The sequence below is a fragment of the Salvelinus namaycush genome, unplaced genomic scaffold (genome assembly GCF_016432855.1).
Source record: "Salvelinus namaycush isolate Seneca unplaced genomic scaffold, SaNama_1.0 Scaffold454, whole genome shotgun sequence".
Lineage (NCBI taxonomy): Eukaryota > Metazoa > Chordata > Actinopteri > Salmoniformes > Salmonidae > Salvelinus > Salvelinus namaycush.
The window spans coordinates 28,849-56,805 of record NW_024061147.1 but is presented as its reverse complement, the minus strand read 5'-3'; the positions used below and the strand labels follow the sequence as shown (position 1 = coordinate 56,805).

At 44.9% G+C, this 27,957-nt stretch overlaps 1 protein-coding gene across 1 annotated transcript; it reads right to left on the bottom strand.

Annotated features, from left to right (window-relative positions):
* Positions 1 to 25: 25 nt before the first annotated feature.
* Positions 26 to 24,352, bottom strand: LOC120041371 (palmitoleoyl-protein carboxylesterase notum1a-like). Its single transcript, XM_038986324.1, has 11 exons — positions 24,180 to 24,352; positions 14,619 to 14,671; positions 12,149 to 12,244; positions 11,609 to 11,669; positions 7,611 to 7,669; positions 6,556 to 6,658; positions 6,084 to 6,275; positions 5,811 to 5,908; positions 4,973 to 5,120; positions 4,722 to 4,769; positions 26 to 395 (listed from the first exon to the last, which is right to left on the bottom strand). Exons 1-11 carry the CDS (start codon positions 24,314 to 24,316, stop codon positions 26 to 28), a joined length of 1,365 nt encoding a protein of 454 aa, XP_038842252.1. The 5' UTR covers positions 24,317 to 24,352.
* Between the last annotated feature and the right edge of the window lie 3,605 nt (positions 24,353 to 27,957).

The following is a 27,957-nucleotide window of genomic DNA, read 5'->3' as shown; positions in this document are numbered from 1 at the left end:
GCTACCTGCGTGAGTCTCTCCCTGCTCAGTTCCCGTTATTCAGCATCCCCAGCAGTTTCCCTGCGTCCATGCCCTGTTGCTGGGCCATCTTGGCAACATCAAACCCCATGTGTTTCAGGAACTGGATCACGCTCATTTCCTGTCCGGTGATCTGATCCCGTATAGTGGGACAGGTGGGATTACAGTGAGGCCAGGGGCAGCTGTCAATCAGACGCAGAGGACAGCCCCTTGGAGGCGAAGCTGGGGGCAGAGCCTTGTTGGGGGTGGGGTTAGGATTGTTGCTATGGGTGTTGTTGGAGGATCTTTGGTGGAGGTTGTTGTCGTGGAGACCACGGTCCCAGCAGTGTAGGGCTCTGGGGAGGGAGGTTCCTTTGACTTGGATGTCCATCCAGTAACTATGGTAACAGGGGGAGGAGCGGAAAGGAGGTTAGAAATGGGAGAGGTACCGGTCAAGTCACACATTTTTTGGTTTCAAGTTAAGGGTTATGATATGTCTAAGCTAAGACCCAGTTATGATATGTCTAATCTGAGACCCAGTTATGATATGTCTAATCTAAGACCCAGTTATGATATGTCTAATCTGAGACCCAGTTATGATATGTCTAATCTGAGACCCAGTTATGATATGTCTAATCTAAGACCCAGTTATGATATGTCTAAACTAAGACCCAGTTATGATATGTCTAATCTGAGACCCAGTTATGATATGTCTAAGCTAAAACCCAGTTATGATATGTCTAATCCAAGACCCAGTTATGATATGTCTAATCTGAGACCCAGTTATGATATGTCTAATCTGAGACCCAGTTATGATATGTCTAATCTGAGACCCAGTTATGATATGTCTAATCTGAGACCCAGTTATGATATGTCTAATCTAAGACCCAGTTATGATATGTCTAATCTAAGACCCAGTTATGATATGTCTAATCTAAGACCCAGTTATGATATGTCTAATCTAAGACCCAGTTATGATATGTCTAATCTAAGACCCAGTTATGATATGTCTAATCTGAGACCCAGTTATGATATGTCTAATCTAAAACCCAGTTATGATATGTCTAATCTGAGACCCAGTTATGATATGTCTAATCTGAGACCCAGTTATGATATGTCTAATCTGAGACCCAGTTATGATATGTCTAATCTGAGACCCAGTTATGATATGTCTAATCTGAGACCCAGTTATGATATGTCTAATCTGAGACCCAGTTATGATATGTCTAATCTGAGACCCAGTTATGATATGTCTAATCTAAGACCCAGTTATGATATGTCTAAACTAAGACCCAGTTATGATATGTCTAATCTGAGACCCAGTTATGATATGTCTAAGCTAAAACCCAGTTATGATATGTCTAATCCGAGACCCAGTTATGATATGTCTAATCTAAGACCCAGTTATGATATGTCTAATCTGAGACCCAGTTATGATATGTCTAATCTGAGACCCAGTTATGATATGTCTAATCTGAGACCCAGTTATGATATGTCTAATCTAAGACCCAGTTATGATATGTCTAATCTAAGACCCAGTTATGATATGTCTAATCTAAGACCCAGTTATGATATGTCTAATCTAAGACCCAGTTATGATATGTCTAATCTAAGACCCAGTTATGATATGTCTAATCTGAGACCCAGTTATGATATGTCTAATCTAAAACCCAGTTATGATATGTCTAATCTGAGACCCAGTTATGATATGTCTAATCTGAGACCCAGTTATGATATGTCTAATCTGAGACCCAGTTATGATGTGTCTAATCTAAGACCCAGTTATGATATGTCTAATCTAAGACCCAGTTATGATATGTCTAATCTAAGACCCAGTTATGATATGTCTAATCTAAGACCCAGTTATGATATGTCTAATCTAAGACCCAGTTATGATATGTCTAATCTAAGACCCAGTTATGATATGTCTAAGCTAAGACCCAGTTATGATATGTCTAATCTAAGACCCAGTTATGATATGTCTAATCTGAGACCCAGTTATGATATGTCTAATCTAAAACCCAGTTATGATATGTCTAATCTGAGACCCAGTTATGATATGTCTAATCTGAGACCCAGTTATGATATGTCTAATCTAAAACCCAGTTATGATATGTCTAATCTGAGACCCAGTTATGATGTGTCTAATCTGAGACCCAGTTATGATGTGTCTAATCTAAGACCCAGTTATGATATGTCTAATCTGAGACCCAGTTATGATATGTCTAATCTGAGACCCAGTTATGATATGTCTAATCTGAGACCCAGTTATGATATGTCTAATCTGAGACCCAGTTATGATATGTCTAATCTAAAACCCAGTTATGATATGTCTAATCTGAGACCCAGTTATGATATGTCTAATCTGAGACCCAGTTATGATATGTCTAATCTAAGACCCAGTTATGATATGTCTAATCTGAGACCCAGTTATGATATGTCTAATCTGAGACCCAGTTATGATATGTCTAATCTGAGACCCAGTTATGATATGTCTAATCTGAGACCCAGTTATGATATGTCTAATCTAAGACCCAGTTATGATATGTCTAAACTGAGACCCAGTTATGATATGTCTAATCTGAGACCCAGTTATGATATGTCTAATCTGAGACCCAGTTATGATATGTCTAATCTAAGACCCAGTTATGATATGTCTAATCTGAGACCCAGTTATGATGTGTCTAATCTGAGACCCAGTTATGATGTGTCTAATCTAAGACCCAGTTATGATATGTCTAATCTGAGACCCAGTTATGATATGTCTAATCTGAGACCCAGTTATGATATGTCTAATCTGAGACCCAGTTATGATATGTCTAATCTGAGACCCAGTTATGATATGTCTAATCTAAAACCCAGTTATGATATGTCTAATCTGAGACCCAGTTATGATATGTCTAATCTGAGACCCAGTTATGATATGTCTAATCTAAGACCCAGTTATGATATGTCTAATCTGAGACCCAGTTATGATATGTCTAATCTGAGACCCAGTTATGATATGTCTAATCTGAGACCCAGTTATGATATGTCTAATCTGAGACCCAGTTATGATATGTCTAATCTAAGACCCAGTTATGATATGTCTAATCTGAGACCCAGTTATGATATGTCTAATCTGAGACCCAGTTATGATATGTCTAAGCTAAAACCCAGTTATGATATGTCTAAATCTAAGACCCAGTTATGATATGTCTAATCTAAGACCCAGTTATGATATGTCTAATCTAAGACCCAGTTATGATATGTCTAATCTGAGACCCAGTTATGATATGTCTAATCTGAGACCCAGTTATGATATGTCTAATCTGAGACCCAGTTATGATATGTCTAATCTGAGACCCAGTTATGATATGTCTAATCTGAGACCCAGTTATGATATGTCTAATCTAAGACCCAGTTATGATATGTCTAATCTAAGACCCAGTTATGATATGTCTAAGCTAAGACCCAGTTATGATATGTCTAATCTAAGAACCAGTTATGATATGTCTAATCTGAGACCCAGTTATGATATGTCTAATCTAAGACCCAGTTATGATATGTCTAATCTAAAACCCAGTTATGATATGTCTAATCTGAGACCCAGTTATGATGTGTCTAATCTGAGACCCAGTTATGATGTGTCTAATCTAAGACCCAGTTATGATATGTCTAATCTAAGACCCAGTTATGATATGTCTAATCTAAGACCCAGTTATGATATGTCTAATCTAAGACCCAGTTATGATATGTCTAATCTAAGACCCAGTTATGATATGTCTAAGCTAAGACCCAGTTATGATATGTCTAATCTAAGACCCAGTTATGATATGTCTAATCTAAGACCCAGTTATGATATGTCTAATCTGAGACCCAGTTATGATATGTCTAATCTGAGACCCAGTTATGATATGTCTAATCTAAGACCCAGTTATGATATGTCTAACCTGAGACCCAGTTATGATATGTCTAATCTAAAACCCAGTTATGATATGTTTAATCTAAGACCCAGTTATGATATGTCTAACCTGAGACCCAGTTATGATATGTCTAATCTGAGACCCAGTTATGATATGTCTAATCTAAGACCCAGTTATGATATGTCTAATCTGAGACCCAGTTATGATATGTCTAATCTGAGACCCAGTTATGATATGTCTAATCTGAGACCCAGTTATGATATGTCTAATCTAAGACCCAGTTATGATATGTCTAATCTAAGACCCAGTTATGATATGTCTAATCTGAGACCCAGTTATGATATGTCTAATCTAAAACCCAGTTATGATATGTCTAATCTAAGACCCAGTTATGATATGTCTAATCTAAGACCCAGTTATGATATGTCTAATCTGAGACCCAGTTATGATATGTCTAATCTAAGACCCAGTTATGATATGTCTAACCTGAGACCCAGTTATGATATGTCTAATCTAAAACCCAGTTATGATATGTTTAATCTAAGACCCAGTTATGATATGTCTAACCTGAGACCCAGTTATGATATGTCTAATCTGAGACCCAGTTATGATATGTCTAATCTAAGACCCAGTTATGATATGTCTAATCTGAGACCCAGTTATGATATGTCTAATCTGAGACCCAGTTATGATATGTCTAATCTGAGACCCAGTTATGATATGTCTAATCTGAGACCCAGTTATGATATGTCTAATCTAAGACCCAGTTATGATATGTCTAATCTAAGAGGAAGTTAAGATCAGTGACTGTTCACTCACTTCCTGGTGATGACCTCGTGGGATAGGCAGGCTGGAGCAAACAGGGCCCTGGCATTCAGAACAGACAGATCAATCAACGTGATCAGAGGAGAGTTAACATTCCACATAACATAAAACGTTAACATTCTTTAGGGAATAAAACAGGAAGTTATGGTATGTATGTGTGTTTGTACATTATTATTGTGTGTGTGTGTCTCTGTGTGTACTATCCAATGTGTGTGTGTGTACATTCCTGTGTGTGTGTGTCTTACGGGACGTCTTTGAGTGTGTTCCTCAGCTCGTTGCCCAGATTCTGTATATATCTCCATTGTCCCTCGTGGACCGGATGACCAGTCAGGTGGATGTTATCTACTGTTAACTGGGCCTCATCAAATAACCACTGGACCACAAACACTGGACCTGGAGAGAGAGAAAGGGGTTAGAGGGGGGAGGGAGAAAGAGGAAGGAGAGAGAGAGAGGGATGAGGGAGAGAGAGGGAGGAGGGAGGGGGAAGTGGGGGAGGAAGAGAGAGGGAGGGGGAAAGTGGGGGAGGAAGAGAGAGAGGGGAAGTGGGGGGAGAGGGGGGGGGGCGTCTACTTTTAGCTGGGCCTCATCAAATAACACTGGACCTGGAGAGAAAGAGAGAGTGCTAGAGAGAGACAGAGAGAGAGAGAGACACACAGAAGAAGAGACAGAGAGAGAGAGACACAGAAGAAGAGAGAGAGAGGGAAGAGACAGACAGAGTGCTAGAGAGAGAGAGAGAGAGAGAGAGAGAGAGAGAGAGAGAGAGAGAGAGAGAGAGAGAGAGAGAGAGAGAGAGAGAGAGAGAGAGAGAGAGAGAGAGAGAGTGAGGGAGAGAGGGAGAGGGAGAAAGAAAAGAGAGAGAGAGGGAAGAGACAGAGACAGAGTGCTAGAGAGAGAGAGAGAGAGAGAGAGAGAGAGAGAGAGAGAGAGCGAGGGAGAGAGGGAGAGGGAGAAAGAAAAGAGAGAGAGAGGGAAGAGACAGAGTGCTAGAGAGAGAGAGTGAGGGAGAGAGTGAGGGAGAGAGGGAGAGGGAGAAAGAAAAGAGAGAGAGAGGGAAGAGAGAGAGTACTAGAAACACTCTCTTACTCTTGAGTGTGGGGTAGACTTTATATCCGAAGAAGCAGTTCCACTCCTCTCCTATGTGAGTCTGTCTGCAGCTCTCTGGCACCACACTACCCCAGTACCTAGACAGGAAACAGGAAGTATAGTCAGTTGTCACTCGTATGGTCACTCGTTGTCTCTCCCTCTCCCCCTCCCTCCCTCTTCCTCTCTCCCTCCTTCTCTCTCTCCCTCCCCTCCCATCCCTCCTTCCCTCCCCTCCCATCCCTCCCATCCCTCCTTCCCTCTTCTTTCTCTCACCTGATTCCTCTCCTGATAGCCTCAGTAGGGTCACAGCTGATGGTGCTGTGACAGTCTGTAGATCTGTACTGCTTGTTATCCAGGAACCAGCCAGAGTCAGCCAGACCCCGGACCTGAATCTCCCTGTGTCCCCGGGACTCCAGGTGCTCCGCCACACGGTCCACGTTCAGGAGTACACCTGTACCCCCCGCACTGGAGGGGAGAGGGAGGGAGGGAGGGAGAGGGAGTGGGGAGAGGGAGGGAGAGGGAGTGGGAAGAGAAAGGGAGAGGGAGTGGGGAGAGAAAGGGAGTGGGAGAGAGAGAGAGAGAGTGTAAAAACCATTAAGTAATCCAGAGAGGGGGAAATAAGGAGAGTTGGAGAGGTCCAGAGGGCCAGATTGAGGGAGAAACAGACGGATGTCCAAAAAAGTAAGTAAAGTAAAAAGGTTTGAGACTGTGGTGATTTTATCAGACACACACACAGTGTACTGACCTGCTCCCAGCCAGTAGCAGGACCTTAGCGCTGTCCAGTCCTTTAGTAAGCAGCTCATTAACCACCTCCTTAATGATCACTGAGCCCATGAACGCATAGTCACCTACACAGAGAGAAACATACGCACATACACACACAGAGCAACATGAAGACAGGCACAGTAGACACATTGATTGATAGCTTGTTATACAACCGGTGGGTCTAATCCTGAATGCTGATTGGTTAAAACCGCATTCCAGCCGGTGTCTATTCCACAAGTTACCACCAGCTAAATCTATGATGTTGAAATGTCTATTTACTCTGTTCCATCTGACTGTGCAATCCACTGTCTTAACAGCCCAGCCAGGCACTTTATAAACTTCATCTCCACTATAACACATTTCTTTTTGACTAACATTTAGTTTTCAACAGCGGAGATTTGTATAAACCTTGCTGTCTGTCTCTCTGATATTTGCAACATTGTTTAAATATTGAAATTCGATCTCCAGCTGTCCCATAGTAATGAACGCTTCGGGATGAGACAGGCAGGAAGGTTTTCTCAGCCAGTCGAAATAATGAATTAGCATATTTTTTGGTGTATATATATACAAAGAAATGTCAATAGAACACAGTGTGTTAGCTGTGTTGTTGGCTAGCTCCTCTGTTGTTGGCTAGCTCCTCTGTTGTTGGCTAGCTCCTCTGTTGTTGGCTAGCTCCTCTGAACAACAGTGTCCTGGCGAGAGAGCACATTTTCTATGTCAGGTGAAATCGCGCTTCATTAGCTCATTGTTGTGGATGTATCCAAATAAATGTAGTTGGCTAGCTAGCAAGCAAGGGATCAGAACGTTACCAGCCAGTATGGCAAAAGAACATTTAGAACCAACGACTGGGTCGCGTCTTCGGCAACCGAACTGATAGAACGAACGACTGGGTCTCTGGCAACCCAACTGACAGGCATTATCAGGAATTATCACTTAAATGTTTTGAATTATTTTAAATAAAATGCATAGTGTTTTTCCAAGGAGGCATCCTATTCCCTATAGAGTGCACTATATACTTGAACTGATGTTCCCTACTTTGGTCAGTCTTTGCTGAGGCTCCACTCCAGGCATCACTAGAGCAGTATGGGATGAACCTAGAGAGAGAGAGAGGAGAGAGAGATCCTCATGCTTTGTTGATTTCCAAAAAGCTTTTGACTCAATTTGGCATGAGGGTCTGCTATACAAATTGATGGAAAGTGGTGTTGGGAGGGGAAACATACGACATTATAAAATCCATGTACACAAACAAGTCTGCGGTTAATATAGGCAAAAAAACACACACATTTCTTTCCACAGGGTCGTGGGGTGAGACAGGGATGCAGCTTAAGCCCCACCCTCTTCAACAAATATATCCCCGAATTGGCGACGGCACTAGAACAGTCTGCAGCACCCGGCCTCACCCTACTAGAATCTGAAGTCAAATGTCTGTTTGCTGATGATCTGGTGCTTCTGTCCCCAACCAAGGAGGTCCTAACGCAGCACCTAGATATTCTGCACAGATTCTGTCAGACCTGGGCCCTGACAGTAAATCTCAGTAAGACAAAAATAATGGTGTTCCAAAAAAGGTCCAGTTGCCAGGACCACAAATACAATTCCATCTAGACACCGTTGCCCTAGAGCACACAAAAAACTATACATACCTCGGCCTAAACACTTTAGCGCCACACTTAACTTGCACAAAGCTGTGAACGATCTGAGAGACAAGGCAAGAAGGTACTTCTATGCCATCAAAAGAAACATAAAATTCGACATCCCAATTAGGATCTGGCTAAAAATACTTAAAATTAGTTATAGAACCCATTGCCCTTTATGGTTGTGAGGTCTGGGGTCCGCTCACCAACCAAGAATTCACAAAATGGGACAAACACCAAATTGAGACCCTGCATGCAGAATTCTGCAAACATATCCTCCATGTACAACGTAAAACACCAAATAATGCATGCAGAGCAGAATTAGGCCGATACCCGATAATTATCAAAATCCAGAAAAGAGCCATTAAATTCTACAACCACCTAAAAGGAAGCGATTCCCAAACCTTCCATAACAAAGCCATCACCTAAGCGATTAACCTGGAGAAGAGTCCCCTAATCAAGCTGGTCCTGGGGCTCTGTTCATAAACACAAACAGACCCCACAGAGCCCCAGGACAGCAACACAATTAGACCTAACCAAATCATGAGAAAACAAAAAGATAATTGCTTTACACATTGGAAAGAATTAACAACAAAAAAAACTGAGCAAACTAGAATGCTATTTGGCCCTAAACAGAGAGTACACAGTGACTGACCCAAATTTAAGGAAAGCTTTGACTATGTACAGACTCAGTGAGCATAGCCTTGCTAGTGAGAAAGACTGCCGTAGGCAGACCTGGCTCTCAAGAGAAGACACGCTATGTGCACACTGCCCACAAAATTAGGTGGAAACTGAGCTGCACTTCCTAACCCCCTGCCAAATAAATGACCATATTAGAGACACATATTTCCCTCAGATTACACAGATCCTGTCACGTTCCTGACCTTATTTCCTTTATTTTGTCTTTGTTTAGTATGGTCAGGACGTGAGCTGGGTGGGCATTCTATGTTATGTGTTTCTATGTTGGGTTCATTTTCAATTAGCCTGATATGGTTCTCAATCAGGGGCAGGTGTTTTACGTTTCCTCTGATTGAGAACCATATTAAGGTAGGCTGTTCTCACTGTTTGTTGGTGGGTGTTTCTGTAACGGCAGTCTAAGTCGTCCTCCTCATCGGACGAGGAGAGGCGAGAAGGATCGGACCAATATGCAGAGTGGTAAGTTTCCATGGTAATTTAATAGACATGAAAACAATAAGCGATACAAAATAACAAATGAAACTACCGTAACAGTCCCGTGTGGCGAAACACTAACAAGGAACAAACACCCACAAACCACACGTGAAACCCCGGCTGCCTAAGTATGATTCTCAATCAGGGACAACGATTGACAGCAGCCTCTGATTGAGAATCATACCAGGCCGAACACAAAAAACCCAACATAGAAAACACACATAGACAACCCACCCCAACTCACGCCCTGACCATACTAAATAAATACAAAATAAGGGAAAATAAGGTCAGGAACGTGACAGATCCACAAAGAATTTGAAAACAAATCCAATTTTGATAAACTCCCATATCTATTGGGTGAAATACCACAGTGTGCCATCACAGCAGCAAGATCTGTGACCTGTTGCCACAAGAAAAGGGAAACCAGTGAAGAACAAACACCATTGTAAATACAACCCATATTTATGTTTATTTATTTTCCCTATTTTTTATAACTATTTTTTATAACTATTTGCACATCGTTACAACACTGTATATAGACATAATATGACATTTGTAATGTCTTTATTATTTTGGAACTTCTGTATGTGTAATGTTTCCTGTTAATTTGTATTGTTTATTATCTTTTTTATTTTTTATTATTTAACCTTTATTTAACCAGGTAGGCCAGTTGAGAACAAGTTCTCATTTACAACTGCAACCTGGCCAAGATAAAGCAAAGCGACACAAACAACAACACAGAGTTACACAAGGAATTAACAAACGTACAGTCAATAACACAATATAAAAGTCTATATACAGTGTGTGCAAATGAGGTAAGATTAGGGAGGTAAGGCAATAAATAGGCCATAGTAGCGAAGTAATTACAATTGAATTATCTAATTATCTACTTTAATTATCTATTATCTACAAATGATCTACTTCACTTGCTTTGGCAATGTAAACATATGTTTCCTGTCTCTCTCTCTCCTCAGAGAGAGAGAGACAGAGAGAGAGAGAGACAGAGAGAGAGAGAGAGAGAGACAGAGAGAGAGAGAGAGAGAGAGAGAGACAGAGAGAGAGACAGAGCGAGACAGAGAGAGAGAGAGAGAGAGAGAGGGACAGAGAGAGAGAGCGAGGGACAGAGAGAGAGAGACAGAGAGAGAGAGACAGAGACAGAGAGACAGAGACAGAGAGAGAGAGCGAGACAGAGAGAGAGAGCGAGACAGAGAGAGAGAGCGAGACAGAGAGAGAGAGAGTGACAGAGAGAGTGAGAGTGACAGAGAGAGAGAGAGAGACAGAGACAGAGAGACAGAGACAGAGAGAGAGACAGAGACAGAGAGAGAGAGCGAGACAGAGAGAGAGAGCGAGACAGAGAGAGAGAGAGTGACAGAGAGAGAGAGAGAGTGACAGAGAGAGAGAGAGAGAGACAGAGAGAGAGACACAGAGAGAGAGAGAGACAGAGAGAGAGAGAGAGAGAGAGAGAGAGACAGAGAGAGTTAGGAAACCATAACACACAGAGACTCAGGGTTCCAGTCAGAGGGAGGAAGAGGTTGTTTAAGGAAGGTTCCAGTCAGAGGGAGGAAGAGGTTGTTTAAGGAAGGTTCCAGTCAGAGGGAGGAAGAGGTTGTTTAAGGAAGGTTCCAGTCAGAGGGAGGAAGAGGTTGTTTAAGGAAGGTTCCAGTCAGAGGGAGGAAGAGGTTGTTTAGTAAAGAGCTGCAGCACAACTTTACCTTCTCACTCTGACAAGAAAAAACACCAACCGTTTCACACACAAACACCATAAACAAACACACATGCAAGAAGGGAGAGAAGAGCGATAGGAGAGAGAGCAGACTGAAAAGAAGGGAGAGAAGAGCGATAGGAGAGAGAGCAGACTGAAAAGAAGGGAGAGAAGGGCGATAGGAGAGAGAGCAGACTGAAAAGAAGGGAGAGAAGGGCGATAGGAGAGAGAGCAGACTGAAAAGAAGGGAGAGAAGGGCGATAGGAGAGAGAGCAGACTGAAAAGAAGGGAGAGAAGGGCGATAGGAGAGAGAGCAGACTGAAAAGAAGGGAGAGAAGGGCGATAGGAGAGAGAGCAGACTGAAAAGAAGGGAGAGAAGGGCGATAGGAGAGAGAGCAGACTGAAAAGAAGGGAGAGAAGGGCGATAGGAGAGAGAGCAGACTGAAAAGAAGGGAGAGAAGGGCGATAGGAGAGAGAGCAGACTGAAAAGAAGGAGTCAAATAAAGAAGAGAAAAGGAGGGAGTTCTTACACCATGTTGGCATTCCACCAATAGGGGTTCTCCTCTGGTTGAGGAGACAGAATACCTGTACCTGGAGACAGAGAACCACAGAGAGGGGGGTAAAGACCCATGGAAATGAAGAGAGAGAGAGGGAGGGGGAGAGAGAGAGGGAGAGAGAGAGAAGAAAGAGGTACTAGTGAGTGTGAGATTAATTTTGGTAACTAAAACAGACAGACTGACTGAGTTCTACTGATTAAAGGGAAACACTAACATTTATATGGCCTGATATCTTTTCCCTCTACAGCCTGTACTGGACCAATGATTTTTAAAGAGTCAATTCGTTTTTGCAGCAGCTCCCTGAACTTTTGACTGGTTTGACTGGTTATACTAGTTTGACTGGTTTGACTGGTTATACTAGTTCATAAACATGTTATAAGCATGTTGTACAGTGTTCTGGTGAAGTCTGACTCTGAACACCAATAGCATAGGTTATAGCAACAGTATTACTCGCTATTACCATTAATAAACATGTTATGAGCTTGTAATAAGTGTTTATAACAGTGTGCTGACCTGTTCTGGTGCGTGGCCACTTGAGGGAGCTCATGAGTCTCCTCATTGTCTGGTACCTGGTGTCACAAGTCTGTCTGTTGAAACAGTACCATCCACCTACACAGACCAACAACATTACACACAGCACCATCCACCTACACAGACCAACAACATTACACACAGCACCATCCACCTACACAGACCAACAACATTACATACAGCACCATCCACCTACACAGACCAACACCATTACATACAGCACCATCCACCTACACAGACCAACACCATTACATACAGCACCATCCACCTACACAGACCAACAACATTACATACAGCACCATCCACCTACACAGACCAACAACATTACATACAGCACCATCCACCTACACAGACCAACAACATTACATACAGCACCATCCACCTACACAGACCAACAACATTACACACAGCACCATCCACCTACACAGACCAACAACATTACATACAGCACCATCCACCTACACAGGCCAACAACATTACATACAGCACCATCCACCTACACAGACCAACAACATTACATACAGTACCATCCACCTACACAGACCAACATTACATACAGCACCATCCACCTACACAGACCAACAACATTACATACAGCACCATCCACCTACACAGACCAACAACATTACATACAGCACCATCCACCTACACAGACCAACAACATTACATACAGCACCATCCACCTACACAGACCAACAACATTACATACAGCACCATCCACCTACACAGACCAACAACATTACATACAGCACCATCCACCTACACAGACCAACAACATCACATACAGCACCATCCACCTACACAGACCAACAATATTACATACAGCACCATCCACCTACACAGACCAACAACATTACATACAGCACCATCCACCTACACAGACCAACAACATTACATACAACACCATCCACCTACACAGACCAACAACATTACATACAGCACCATCCACCTACACAGACCAACAACATTACATACAGCACCATCCACCTACACAGACCAACAACATCACATACAGCACCATCCACCTACACAGACCAACAATATTACATACAGCACCATCCACCTACACAGACCAACAACATTACATACAGCACCATCCACCTACACAGACCAACAACATTACATACAACACCATCCACCTACACAGACCAACAACATTACATACAGCACCATCCACCCACACAGACCAACAACATTACATACAGCACCATCCACCTACACAGACCAACAACATTACATACAGCACCATCCACCTACACAGACCAACAACATTACATACAGCACCATCCACCTACACAGACCAACAACATTACATACCGTACCATCCACCTACACAGACCAACAACATTACATACAGCACCATCCACCTACACAGACCAACAATATTACATACAGTACCATCCACCTACACAGACCAACATTACATACAGCACCATCCACCTACACAGACCAACAACATTACATACAGCACCATCCACCTACACAGACCAACAACATTACATACAGCACCATCCACCTACACAGACCAACACCATTACATACAGCACCATCCACCTACACAGACCAACATTACATACAGCACCATCCACCTACACAGACCAACATTACATACAGCACCATCCACCTACACAGACCAACAATATTACATACAGTACCATCCACCTACACAGACCAACAACATTACATACAGCACCATCCACCTACACAGACCAACAACATTACATACAGCACCATCCACCTACACAGACCAACAACATTACATACAGCACCATCCACCTACACAGACCAACAACATTACATACAGCACCATCCACCTACACAGACCAACAACATCACATACAGCACCATCCACCTACACAGACCAACAACATTACATACAGCACCATCCACCTACACAGACCAACAACATTACATACAGCACCATCCACCCACACAGACCAACAACATTACATACAGCACCATCCACCTACACAGACCAACAACATTACATACAGCACCATCCACCTACACAGACCAACAACATTACATACAGCACCATCCACCCACACAGACCAACAACATTACATACAGTACCATCCACCTACACAGACCAACAACATTACATACAGTACCATCCACCTACACAGAGAAGAACAACATTACATACAGCACCATCCACCTACACAGACAACAACAACAGATATCAACATAGCACTAGGGCCAGGATTCAATCCAAGGCCGGTTATAGAGCAGCGCACTGGTCAGTCGACTGAAATTACCTTTTAAAGGTAATTTCCCTGCAGTTTGTGCAGCTCACATTCACGATAAACACAGTGATTGTCAACTGAAAACGTACATTACCTTTAAGAGGCATATTGTCGGCTGTTCAGTGCTCTGTCCTGTAACGTGCCTTGGATTGACAAATACAGCTGACAAATAGCAGAGGATTTGTAAGTCTTAAACCTCAACTCACCCTCCAGGAATATCAGCCACCTCCTGCTGCCTTTAGAGTCCCTGATGTAGTACCTATACGGGACAATACAAAAACAAACTGTTTTACAAGTGTGTGTGTGTGTGTGTGTGTGTGTGTGTGTGTGTGTGTGTTCCCCCTTTTCTTCTTCAAAGTGGGCCATCTGACAGAATCACATAGTTCAGTGTCAATTGGGGGGGAAAAAAATTATTAGACTGGGGGGAAAAGGCAGTGTTGGCAGACCCCGACACACACACACACACACACACACACACACACACACACACACACACACACACACACACACACACACACACACACACACACAGAGAGAGTATGTATCTCTGAGCCTCTACATTCACACACACAGGTAGTTGGGTTTGTGTTATAGACCCGCTCCAGAACAGTTGGTTGGGTTTGTGTTATAGACCCGCTCCAGAACAGTTGGTTGGGTTTGTGTTATAGACCGCTCCAGAACAGTTGGTTGGGTTTGTGTTATAGACCGCTCCAGAACAGTTGGTTGGGTTTGTGTTATAGACCCGCTCCAGAACAGTTGGTTGGGTTTGTGTTATAGACCGCTCCAGAACAGTTGGTTGGGTTTGTGTTATAGACCCGCTTCAGAACAGTTGGTTGGGTTTGTGTTATAGACCGCTCCAGAACAGTTGGTTGGGTTTGTGTTATAGACCCGCTCCAGAACAGTTGGTTGGGTTTGTGTTATAGACCCGCTCCAGAACAGTTGGTTGGGTTTGTGTTATAGACCCGCTCCAGAACAGTTGGTTGGGTTTGTGTTATAGACCCGCTCCAGAACAGTTGGTTGGGTTTGTGTTATAGACCGCTCCAGAACAGTTGGTTGGGTTTGTGTTATAGACCCGCTCCAGAACAGTTGGTTGGGTTTGTGTTATAGACCCGCTCCAGAACAGTTGGTTGGGTTTGTGTTATAGACCGCTCCAGAACAGTTGGTTGGGTTTGTGTTATAGACCGCTCCAGAACAGTTGGTTGGGTTTGTGTTGTAGACCCGCTCCAGAACAGTTGGTTGGGTTTGTGTTATAGACCGCTCCAGAACAGTTGGTTGGGTTTGTGTTATAGACCCGCTCCAGAACAGTTGGTTGGGTTTGTGTTATAGACCGCTCCAGAACAGTTGGTTGGGTTTGTGTTATAGACCGCTCCAGAACAGTTGGTTGGGTTTGTGTTATAGACCGCTCCAGAACAGTTGGTTGGGTTTGTGTTGTAGACCCGCTCCAGAACAGTTGGTTGGGTTTGTGTTATAGACCGCTCCAGAACAGTTGGTTGGGTTTGTGTTATAGACCCGCTCCAGAACAGTTGGTTGGGTTTGTGTTATAGACCGCTCCAGAACAGTTGGTTGGGTTTGTGTTATAGACCGCTCCAGAACAGTTGGTTGGGTTTGTGTTATAGACCCGCTCCAGAACAGTTGGTTGGGTTTGTGTTGTAGACCCGCTCCAGAACAGTTGGTTGGGTTTGTGTTATAGACCGCTCCAGAACAGTTGGTTGGGTTTGTGTTATAGACCGCTCCAGAACAGTTGGTTGGGTTTGTGTTATAGACCGCTCCAGAACAGTTGGTTGGGTTTGTGTTATAGACCGCTCCAGAACAGTTGGTTGGGTTTGTGTTATAGACCCGCTCCAGAACAGTTGGTTGGGTTTGTGTTATAGACCCGCTCCAGAACAGTTGGTTGGGTTTGTGTTATAGACCCGCTCCAGAACAGTTGGTTGGGTTTGTGTTATAGACCGCTCCAGAACAGTTGGTTGGGTTTGTGTTATAGACCGCTCCAGAACAGTTGGTTGGGTTTGTGTTATAGACCGCTCCAGAACAGTTGGTTGGGTTTGTGTTATAGACCCGCTCCAGAACAGTTGGTTGGGTTTGTGTTATAGACCCGCTCCAGAACAGTTGGTTGGGTTTGTGTTATAGACCGCTCCAGAACAGTTGGTTGGGTTTGTGTTATAGACCCGCTCCAGAACAGTTGGTTGGGTTTGTGTTATAGACCCGCTTCAGAACAGTTGGTTGGGTTTGTGTTATAGACCGCTCCAGAACAGTTGGTTGGGTTTGTGTTATAGACCGCTCCAGAACAGTTGGTTGGGTTTGTGTTATAGACCCGCTCCAGAACAGTTGGTTGGGTTTGTGTTATAGACCCGCTCCAGAACAGTTGGTTGGGTTTGTGTTATAGACCGCTCCAGAACAGTTGGTTGGGTTTGTGTTATAGACCGCTCCAGAACAGTTGGTTGGGTTTGTGTTATAGACCCGCTCCAGAACAGTTGGTTGGGTTTGTGTTATAGACCGCTCCAGAACAGTTGGTTGGGTTTGTGTTATAGACCCGCTCCAGAACAGTTGGTTGGGTTTGTGTTATAGACCCGCTCCAGAACAGTTGGTTGGGTTTGTGTTTTAGACCCGCTCCAGAACAGTTGGTTGGGTTTGTGTTATAGACCGCTCCAGAACAGTTGGTTGGGTTTGTGTTATAGACCCGCTCCAGAACAGTTGGTTGGGTTTGTGTTATAGACCGCTCCAGAACAGTTGGTTGGGTTTGTGTTATAGATCGCTCCAGAACAGTTGGTTGGGTTTGTGTTATAGACCGCTCCAGAACAGTTGGTTGGGTTTGTGTTATCGACCGCTCCAGAACAGTTGGTTGGGTTTGTGTTATAGACCGCTCCAGAACAGTTGGTTGGGTTTGTGTTATAGACCCGCTCCAGAACAGTTGGTTGGGTTTGTGTTATAGACCGCTCCAGAACAGTTGGTTGGGTTTGTGTTGTAGACCCGCTCCAGAACAGTTGGTTGGGTTTGTGTTATAGACCGCTCCAGAACAGTTGGTTGGGTTTGTGTTATAGACCGCTTCAGAACAGTTGGTTGGGTTTGTGTTATAGACCGCTCCAGAACAGTTGGTTGGGTTTGTGTTATAGACCCGCTCCAGAACAGTTGGTTGGGTTTGTGTTATAGACCGCTCCAGAACAGTTGGTTGGGTTTGTGTTATAGACCGCTCCAGAACAGTTGGTTGGGTTTGTGTTATAGACCGCTCCAGAACAGTTGGTTGGGTTTGTGTTATAGACCCGCTCCAGAACAGTTGGTTGGGTTTGTGTTATAGACCCGCTCCAGAACAGTTGGTTGGGTTTGTGTTATAGACCCGCTCCAGAACAGTTGGTTGGGTTTGTGTTATAGACCGCTCCAGAACAGTTGGTTGGGTTTGTGTTATAGACCGCTCCAGAACAGTCCTTTAGGCTTCTGCTTTGAACTAAACTTGAAACATTTGGCTCTAGCTTCCAGCTAAAACACCCAGACAGACAGAGCCCATTCAGATACCTAAAACACCCAGACAGACAGAGCCCATTCAGATACCTAAAACACCCAGACAGACAGAGCCCATTCAGATGCCTAAAACACCCAGACAGACAGAGCCCATTCAGATGCCTAAAACAGCCAGACAGAGAGCCCATTCAGATGCCTAAAACAGCCAGACAGAGAGCCCATTCAGATGCCTAAAACAGCCAGAGCCCATTCAGATGCCTAAAACAGCCAGACAGACAGAGCCCATTCAGATGCCTAAAACAGCCAGACAGACAGAGCCCATTCAGATGCCTAAAACAGACAGACAGACAGAGCCCATTCAGATGCCTAAAACACCCAGACAGACAGAGCCCATTCAGATGCCTAAAACAGCCAGACAGAGCCCATTCAGATGCCTAAAACACCCAGACAGACAGAGCCCATTCAGATGCCTAAAACACCCAGACAGACAGAGCCCATTCAGATGCCTAAAACACCCAGACAGACAGAGCCCATTCAGATGCCTAAAACACCCAGACAGACAGAGCCCATTCAGATGCCTAAAACACCCAGACAGACAGAGCCCATTCAGATGCCTAAAACAGCCAGACAGACAGAGCCCATTCAGATGCCTAAAACAACCAGACAGACAGAGCCCATTCAGATGCCTAAAACAACCAGACAGACAGAGCCCATTCAGATGCCTAAAACAGACAGACAGAGCCCATTCAGATGCCTAAAACACCCAGACAGACAGAGCCCATTCAGATGCCTAAAACACCCAGACAGACAGAGCCCATTCAGATGCCTAAAACACCCAGACAGACAGAGCCCATTCAGATGCCTAAAACACCCAGACAGACAGAGCCCATTCAGATGCCTAAAACACCCAGACAGACAGAGCCCATTCAGATGCCTAAAACACCCAGACAGACAGAGCCCATTCAGATGCCTAAAACACCCAGACAGACAGAGCCCATTCAGATGCCTAAAACAGCCAGACAGACAGAGCCCATTCAGATGCCTAAAACAGCCAGAAAGACAGAGCCCATTCAGATGCCTAAAACAACCAGACAGACAGAGCCCATTCAGATGACCTAAAACAGCCAGACAGACAGAGCCCATTCAGATGCCTAAAACAGCCTTTCAACAGGGGCCTGTTTGGATGCCTATATCAAAGGAACCCAGGGCCATTATATGAATGATTGGATTAGTGTAATGTGTGTAGAAAGTCCTCACCACAGGAGAGTTACACTACACTCAGTCAGACTGATCACTAGTGGTCCGGCCTGGCAGACACACAGACACACACATAAACAAGGGACACGTCTTTGGGCTGCATGTGTGAGGTTGTGTGAAACACACACACACTCATGTGCTGTTATGAACAGGCAGGTGCTGGTATGAACAGGCAGGTGCTGGCATGAACAGGCAGGTGCTGGCATGAACAGGCAGGTGCTGTTATGAACAGGCAGGTGCTGTTATGAACAGGCAGGTGCTGGCATGAACAGGCAGGTGCTGTTATGAACAGGCAGGTGCTGGCATGAACAGGCAGGTGCTGTTATGAACAGGCAGGTGCTGTTATGAACAGGCAGGTGCTGTTATGAACAGGCAGGTGCTGTTATGAACAGGCAGGTGCTGGCATGAACAGGCAGGTGCTGTTATGAACAGGCAGGTGATGGCATGAACAGTTCACACACAAACTCCTGCTCCTGTTCTGCAGCTATCCATCTCCATTAGTGAGAGATATGCCAGATGTTTTAGGTTAAAGAGGATTAACTGTGTCTCTACTGGACAGCTGCTGGAAAGGAGAATGGAGAGAGACAGAGACACTGACAGACAGAGAAAGAGAGAAAGAGAGAGCTCAGAGACACTGACAGAGAGAGAGAGAGACACTGACAGACAGAGAAAGAGAGAGAGAGAGCTCAGAGACACTGACAAAGAGAGAGAGAGACACTGACAGACAGAGAGAGAGAGCTCAGAGACACTGACAAAGAGAGAGAGAGACACTGACAGACAGAGAAAGAGAGCTCAGAGACACTGACAGAGAGAGAGAGAGACACTGACAGACAGAGAAAGAGAGAAAGAGAGAGCTCAGAGACACTGACAGAGAGAGAGAGAGAGACACAGACAGACAGACAGACAGACAGACAGACAGACAGACAGACAGACAGACAGACAGACAGACAGACAGACAGACAGACAGACAGACAGACAGACAGACAGACAGACAGACAGACAGACAGACAGACAGACAGAGACTAAGAGAAAATGAAGTCTTATATATAAAAATGTGACTTTTAACTTTGGGTTGCCAGATTGAACATTTAAAAATGATGCGGGAAAGAGTAGAAAGGGGGCGCCAGGTTGGGTTCAAGTAGTTCAAACAAATCAACATCAGAAGCTTCATTTGTAATTAAGAAACACAGGGAGAGTAAATTCCTCACATCCTCAGACACATTGTTCTTAATAACTCCCCGTGGCTGTGGAAAAGTACTCTCCCCCCTCACACTGTATGGGTTTTACACACACATGCCAATGGCAGCAGGAGAAGTGTAGCCTTAACGGCAGTGATCCACTATACAGATAGCCACGCTAGCTTCGCCCTTGTGTGGGTGTTAGCAAGCATGCTAGCTACGGCTAGGTATCAACAGCTAATCCAGTCCGGGCTGGAAGTTATAGTGAGGTTCGATTGGTCAATCAAGATGCAATGTTGTGGAGTATTTGGATAAAGTTCAGTTTATTCCAATTTAGGTCCCGCCCTGTTCACGTCCTTCGCCCATTTTCGCATTACCCAATGGTCCCCCACCCGCTTCACTTCCTGCATCGACAATGAATGGATATTGGTTGTTTCATCGCCCACAACGTGCTGGATGGATCTCTGCAGTAACTCTCGAGGCAGACTGTGTGGTTGAGAGAGGGTTGGATCTCTGCAGTAACTCTCGAGGCAGACTGTGTGGTTGAGAGGGTTGGATCTCTGCAGTAACTCTCGAGGCAGACTGTGTGGTTGAGAGAGGGTTGGATCTCTGCAGTAACTCTCGAGGCAGACTGTGTGCTTGAGAGAGGGTTGGATCTCTGCAGTAACTCTCGAGGCAGACTGTGTGGTTGAGAGAGGGTTGGATCTCTGCAGTAACTCTCGAGGCAGACTGTGTGCTTGAGAGAGGGTTGGATCTCTGCAGTAACTCTCGAGGCAGACTGTGTGGTTGAGAGAGGGTTGGATCTCTGCAGTAACTCTCGAGGCAGACTGTGTGCTTGAGAGAGGGTTGGATCTCTGCAGTAACTCTCGAGGCAGACTGTGTGGTTGAGAGAGGGTTGGATCTCTGCAGTAACTCTCGAGGCAGACTGTGTACTTGAGAGAGGGTTGGATCTCTGCAGTAACTCTCGAGGCAGACTGTGTACTTGAGAGAGGGTTGGATCTCTGCAGTAACTCTCGAGGCAGACTGTGTGGTTGAGAGAGGGTTGGATCTCTGCAGTAACTCTCGAGGCAGACTGTGTACTTGAGAGAGGGTTGGATCTCTGCAGTAACTCTCGAGGCAGACTGTGTGCTTGAGAGAGGGTTGGATCTCTGCAGTAACTCTCGAGGCAGACTGTGTGGTTGAGAGGGTTGGATCTCTGCAGTAACTCTCGAGGCAGACTGTGTGGTTGAGAGAGGGTTGGATCTCTGCAGTAACTCTCGAGGCAGACTGTGTGCTTGAGAGAGGGTTGGATCTCTGCAGTAACTCTCGAGGCAGACTGTGTGGTTGAGAGAGGGTTGGATCTCTGCAGTAACTCTCGAGGCAGACTGTGTGCTTGAGAGAGGGTTGGATCTCTGCAGTAACTCTCGAGGCAGACTGTGTGGTTGAGAGAGGGTTGGATCTCTGCAGTAACTCTCGAGGCAGACTGTGTGCTTGAGAGAGGGTTGGATCTCTGCAGTAACTCTCGAGGCAGACTGTGTGGTTGAGAGAGGGTTGGATCTCTGCAGTAACTCTCGAGGCAGACTGTGTACTTGAGAGAGGGTTGGATCTCTGCAGTAACTCTCGAGGCAGACTGTGTACTTGAGAGAGGGTTGGATCTCTGCAGTAACTCTCGAGGCAGACTGTGTGGTTGAGAGAGGGTTGGATCTCTGCAGTAACTCTCGAGGCAGACTGTGTACTTGAGAGAGGGTTGGATCTCTGCAGTAACTCTCGAGGCAGACTGTGTGCTTGAGAGAGGGTTGGATCTCTGCAGTAACTCTCGAGGCAGACTGTGTGGTTGAGAGGGTTGGATCTCTGCAGTAACTCTCGAGGCAGACTGTGTGGTTGAGAGGGTTGGATCTCTGCAGTAACTCTCGAGGCAGACTGTGTACTTGAGAGAGGGTTGGATCTCTGCAGTAACTCTCGAGGCAGACTGTGTGCTTGAGAGAGGGTTGGATCTCTGCAGTAACTCTCGAGGCAGACTGTGTGCTTGAGAGAGGGTTGGATCTCTGCAGTAACTCTCGAGGCAGACTGTGTGCTTGAGAAAGGGTTGGATCTCTGCAGTAACTCTCGAGGCAGACTGTGTGGTTGAGAGGGTTGGATCTCTGCAGTAACTCTCGAGGCAGACTGTGTGGTTGAGAGGGTTGGATCTCTGCAGTAACTCTCGAGGCAGACTGTGTACTTGAGAGAGGGTTGGATCTCTGCAGTAACTCTCGAGGCAGACTGTGTGCTTGAGAGAGGGTTGGATCTCTGCAGTAACTCTCGAGGCAGACTGTGTGCTTGAGAGAGGGTTGGATCCGTCGTGAGAAATTAGCAAGTTGTGGTTGGAGGGATAAGCGACGGTTGTAATTTTCTCTGCTGGTTGTCAGATAGAGCAGGCGTGCGTGCCCAGAGCCTGTCTGCCTGGCCCTGCATGGCCTCGCGCACCGCAAGTGAGGGTCTATTGAGAGGTCTCTTGTGGTTTGGGATGTTGCTGACACACACAGTCACTTCGATGGAGAGCGGAGACACTCACAATTGCTGGTGTCCTGATTCTCTCCCTCTCTCGTTCTCTCTCTCCCTCTCTATGTAAAGTGATGTGGGTCTGAGGTCTTTACTTGGGATAGAGTGGGATCACGAGAGGTTCCGTTGTGATGAGTCAACTGAATCTCGCTCTCTTTCTGGTTCTCTCTCGTTGATTCATAATGGAATAGTCATCTTAAAGATGAATAGCAAACTGTGTAATTAGGGTCTATTCTATTCTTCAACCTTCAGTTGACTTGTGAGCTTGTTCTCACACTGGAGAAGACAACAATTCAACTGGCAAAAGGCAGTCTTTCTCTCTCAACACCTGGCAACCATGGTGTGAAACAACATAAGGATTTCAAAGCACTACTTCCCAAAGTCAATTATCACAGTTATTTGACCAAAACATTGGTATTTCACACTGAGCATAACCACTATTTTCTTCCCGTGAAGAAATCGGCCCATGTTTGTTCTATTGGTCACTATCAACCTATAACTGTCATGGCGCTTTCATGCAGGGCACCTGTCTCGGCTGGAAGTGGATCTGAGAGGACAACAGGGCTTCGGCTTTGTGGAATGTTTTTACTTTCACACCTTCTTTCATCACAATCATCCATTAGCGTCGCTACATTCTGTTCTAATATAGCGTCCCCTCCTCAATTTCACGTCTCTCTCCAAATGCGCAATATCATGACGCACGGCCTAGAAAGCCATTTGGATAAAGCCAAAGGCAACAAGGATAGTAGCCTACAAGAGGATGAGATTTGTCCCTATAGACTCTGATCCGAAGTCAGTCTTGCGTTTTCCCTTCAAACGGTTGAGGTTATATGGGTTTGGAGAGCATAAGCTGATCCTAGACCTGTGACGCAAATAAACGGCACTACATAAACAACCAACCAACCAAAGCTATACATTGCCTGTCGCCTGCTGTACATGAAAATCATTGTTTTCACTGTGGCCTCGCGTGCTCTCCTTCCGCAAAATTCCTTTTGTCAAACGTTCCATTGATGAGAGGCATCTGATCTCGCGGTCCGGGCTCCCTCTCGAGCTCCGACATAGATCTCAAAGAGCGCCCGTCCTCTGATCTTGTCATTTTTTAATCCATTTTGGTCACATCCGGATTGACATGAAGGGCAGGAAAAGTTGTTGTGGTGGTGATAGATGGACTGGCTTTCATTCAGCCATTGAGAGTTTGATAGACAACTGGAAAGATGTGTCAAAGTCAATACGTACAACAAAAGTATGTGATTGTCATGTGAGTTTAGACTACTTGTGAAAAGTTGAAAAGTGAAGTTTAGGGCGACTTTAATTCAGGCCAATTCAGAATTTAAACGTCGAACTTTAAAGTCTTCCACTTACCCAGCTGGGGATCCATCGTTACACGTCGCAGAGGAATTGTCCAAGAAGTGCAGCCTCATGTCCTGGTCCAGCTTCTGCGCCGAGCACGGGTACAGCGACTGCGCCAGGTTTTTAATTTGGGTCATAAAGTTGTCCATGTTCCCCTCGACGGCGGTGAAGTCTAACGGGAAGCTCTCACTGGCTCCGGTCCCCTCTACTACCCGGTCCCTGTATGTTAACGTTGGGGACGGCATGGCTGAGGCTCTCCGGTGTTGCGCGCGGCTGCCCCGTAGCTTCCTCGCCTCTCGTGCACCAATGTGAAGAAGACCCAACAACAAAGCGGAACGCAGCAACGCAAGAGTCCCTATAGGCCTACTTCTCTCAGTACTTTGGCTCGTCATTTCAAAAACCTTAAGAGGGAGGGGGAAAAACGACTTAATAGTTCCTTGGGGTAAAAACTAAACAAGAGTGCGTCTGGTCTGGTGAGCTAAATGAAAAAGTTGCAGTGGATGAATTGCCAAAGAGAGTAAAATGTAAACAGAGAGAGAAAGAGTTCCACTTGGCATCAGTGTGTTATCGACAGAAGAATCAGGTGTTCCAGCGGTTCCAGAGCTTGGTGTGGGCTGTCAGACGACTCCAAGCTAGAACGCGGAAAACATTTAAATCAGGTTTCAGTGTGGTGCGCCATTCGCCTTCAATCACATCCATTAGGGTAAAAAAAAACTGTAATTCAAATAAAAAATATAGGCTATATTAAAAAGAAAAAGAAAACAACTCGTATCATGTAAAAATGCGGATAAAAATACAAATCAGGCTCATTTTAGTGATTCACCAAAAAGTGTTTGCATCCCCCTTCTATTTCTTGAGATATCAAACGGTTTTCAACGGTTTTCCCCAGCGCTGATAAGACAGATGGCATCACTTGCTGCTGCTGCCCTGGTCGAAGTGACGTTCATACTACCAGGCAGGCACCAGAGGGGTTTTATTCAAACGTTTCCCCCGTTTCTTCCCCCCAAACCAATCGTTATCGTGGGCTGGTGCTTTGAGGGGCGTGAGTTTCACACACATACACCTTTGTTTTATTATCTTTGTGGGGACCAAACAAATGATTCCCATTCAAAATTCTATTTTCCCTAACCCCTCACCCTTAATATATCCTTAACCCCTAAACCTGAAATATCCATTTTCTTGTGGGGACTGGCGAAATGTCCCCAATTGTCCGGATTGGTCCCAAAAAGGATAGTAATACCAACAACACTCACACGGCACGCCCCCTCATGTCCAGGTTGTTCCCTTTGATCTTGTTATGTTGTTGCCTTCGGTCTCTATTTATGTAGTGTCGTCTCTCTTGTCGTGATGTGTGTTTTGTCCTAGATTTATTTTTGTATTTTTAATCCCAGCCCCGTCCCCGCAGGAGGCCTTTTGCCAGGCCGTCGTTGTAAATAAGAATTTGTTCTTAACTGCATTACCTAGTTAAATAAAGGTTAAATAAATAAAATAAAAACATATTTAGGATGGCAACATGGCAACAAGTGACAAACGTTATACGTCTATAATTAATATTTCGTGGCGCGATATTTTCTTACTGGTTTGCCTGGATTAGGCTATGATTGGTCCTCACATTAGGAAGTTAACACCTTTAGAACGTTTATTTCGTAATTGATCGCCAGGACAGACCCTCCGTTTGTTTATTCAGAAGCCGGACATTTCCTCTGGTTGTGTATTTGTTTTCAACCTCGTGTGGGCGTGGCCTCTTAACCTAAATGATGGTTGTCACACCCAAGAGGAAGGTCCTCTCCGCCATGACTCACACCTTCTCCTCAACTACCCATTCCGTGTCCAGATAGTGAGAAGTGAGTTGACGGATAATGTAGACTGCCCTCCCCTTTCAGACCCCTTAGAGATACACAGTGTGCCATCACAGCAGCAAGATTTGTGACCCGTTGCCACAAGAAAAGGTCAACCAGTGAAGAACAAACACCATTGTAAATACAACCCATATTTATGCTTATTTATTTTCCCTTTTGTACATTAACCATTTGTACATCGTTACAACACTGTATATAGACATATGACATTTGTAATGTCTTTATTCTTTTGAAACTTCTGTATATGTAATGTTTCCTGTTAATTTTTATTGTTTATTTCACTTTTGTATATTATCTACCTCACTTACTTTGGCAATGTTAACACATGTTTCTCATGCAGATAAAGCCCCTTGAATTGATATAGGATCAGTCATGGACTGAAACCCCAAAGTCACTCTCTCTCTCTCTCTCTCTCATATCAAATTGTATTTGTGACATGGGCCGAATACAACAGGTAGACCTTACCGTGAAATGCTTATGTACAATCCCTTAAAAAAAAATACAGATCTGTATTGTTGGTTAAGTAAGACAATATTTGCTAACAAAATGAATACAAAATAAAGAAAAAAAGTTAGACAATAAAATAATGAGGGGGTACAGGTTGGTCGAGATAATTGAGGTAATATGAAGGTAAGGGTAAAGTGACTATACATAGATAAACAGCGAGTAGCAGCAGCGTAAAAAAGGGGGTCAATGCAAATAGTCCGGGTGGCCATTTGATTAACTTTTTATCAGTTTAATGGCTTGGGCGTAAAAGCTGTTAAGGAGCCTTTTGGACCTAGACTTGGCACTCCGGTACCGCTTGCCGTGCAGTCTATGACTAGGGTGGCTGGAGTCTTTCACAATTTTTAGGGCCTTCCTCTGACACCACCTGGTATAGAGGTCCTGGATGGCAGGAAGCTTTGCCCCAGTGATGTACTAAGCCGTACGCACTACCTTCTGTAGTGCCTTGCGTGACGAGGGGCGTTGTACAAAACAAAGTCATCAGCGAATGGTTCATCTCCAACCGATCAGAGTATCAAAGCCAATGACACATTTTCAAACTGCCGCTTTACCCATGTGTTCTGGCACTGGCCCAACCTATCAGTTTCTGGACCAATCAAATGGACCCGAATGTGTTCGCGTTTGGTGAAGGGTCGGGGAGGTACTCAGATCGAGACTAATTGCGCAGAAGAAACTAACATCTGTGGGAGTGGCCTAGCGTTTGTCTGGAGCGAGGAGTCTGGGTTGCCAGGCAATTAAAATCTATGGTGGGGAGTGGCCTAGCGTTTGTCCGGAGCGAGGAGTCTGGGTTGCCAGGCAATTAAAATCTATGGTGGGGAGTGGCCTAGCGTTTGTCCGGAGCGAGGAGTCTGGGTTGCCAGGCAATTAAAATCTATGGTGGGGAGTGGCCTAGCGTTTGTCCGGAGCGAGGAGTCTGGGTAGCCAGGCAATTAAAATCTATGGTGGGGAGTGGCCTAGCGTTTGTCCGGAGCGAGGAGTCTGGGTTGCCAGGCAATTAAAATCTATGGTGGGGAGTGGCCTAGCGTTTGTCCAGAGCGAGGAGTCTGGGTTGCCAGGCAATTAAAATCTATGGTGGGGAGTGGCCTACCGTTTGTCCGGAGCGAGGAGTCTGGGTTCCCAGGCAATTAAAATCTATGGTGTGGAGTGCACACTCCAAAGAAGGTGGCGACTCTGGGAGAATCTCAATTGCATATTCCTCTCTCTCCTCGGCTCCTTCTCAAAACCTATTGGAGAAGGTCAGAAGGGAGAGCCTCTGACTTTCTCATCCAATGGGTTTTGAGGAGGAAACGATGACGCGAGGAATATCCAATTGAGATTCTCCCTCTACCAGACACTAGTGTCACCTTTGACCCCCAGACATCAAAGGGTGTGGGATGTCAACACTGATTTAACTGAACCAGACGGGTCCACGATCGGCGTGCTCACCT

Bases quoted from the DNA above. Each gene is read 5' to 3' on its own strand.
- LOC120041371 (XM_038986324.1), bottom strand. From the start codon at position 24,316: ATGGACAACTTTATGACCCAAATTAAAAACCTGGCGCAGTCGCTGTAC. The intron at 6,659-7,610 runs GTAGGGAACATC...CTCTCTGTGTAG, and splicing joins CTCAGCAAAGACTGACCAAA to GTGACTATGCGTTCATGGGC. The intron at 6,276-6,555 runs GTCAGTACACTG...TCTCCCCTCCAG, and splicing joins CTGCTACTGGCTGGGAGCAG to TGCGGGGGGTACAGGTGTAC.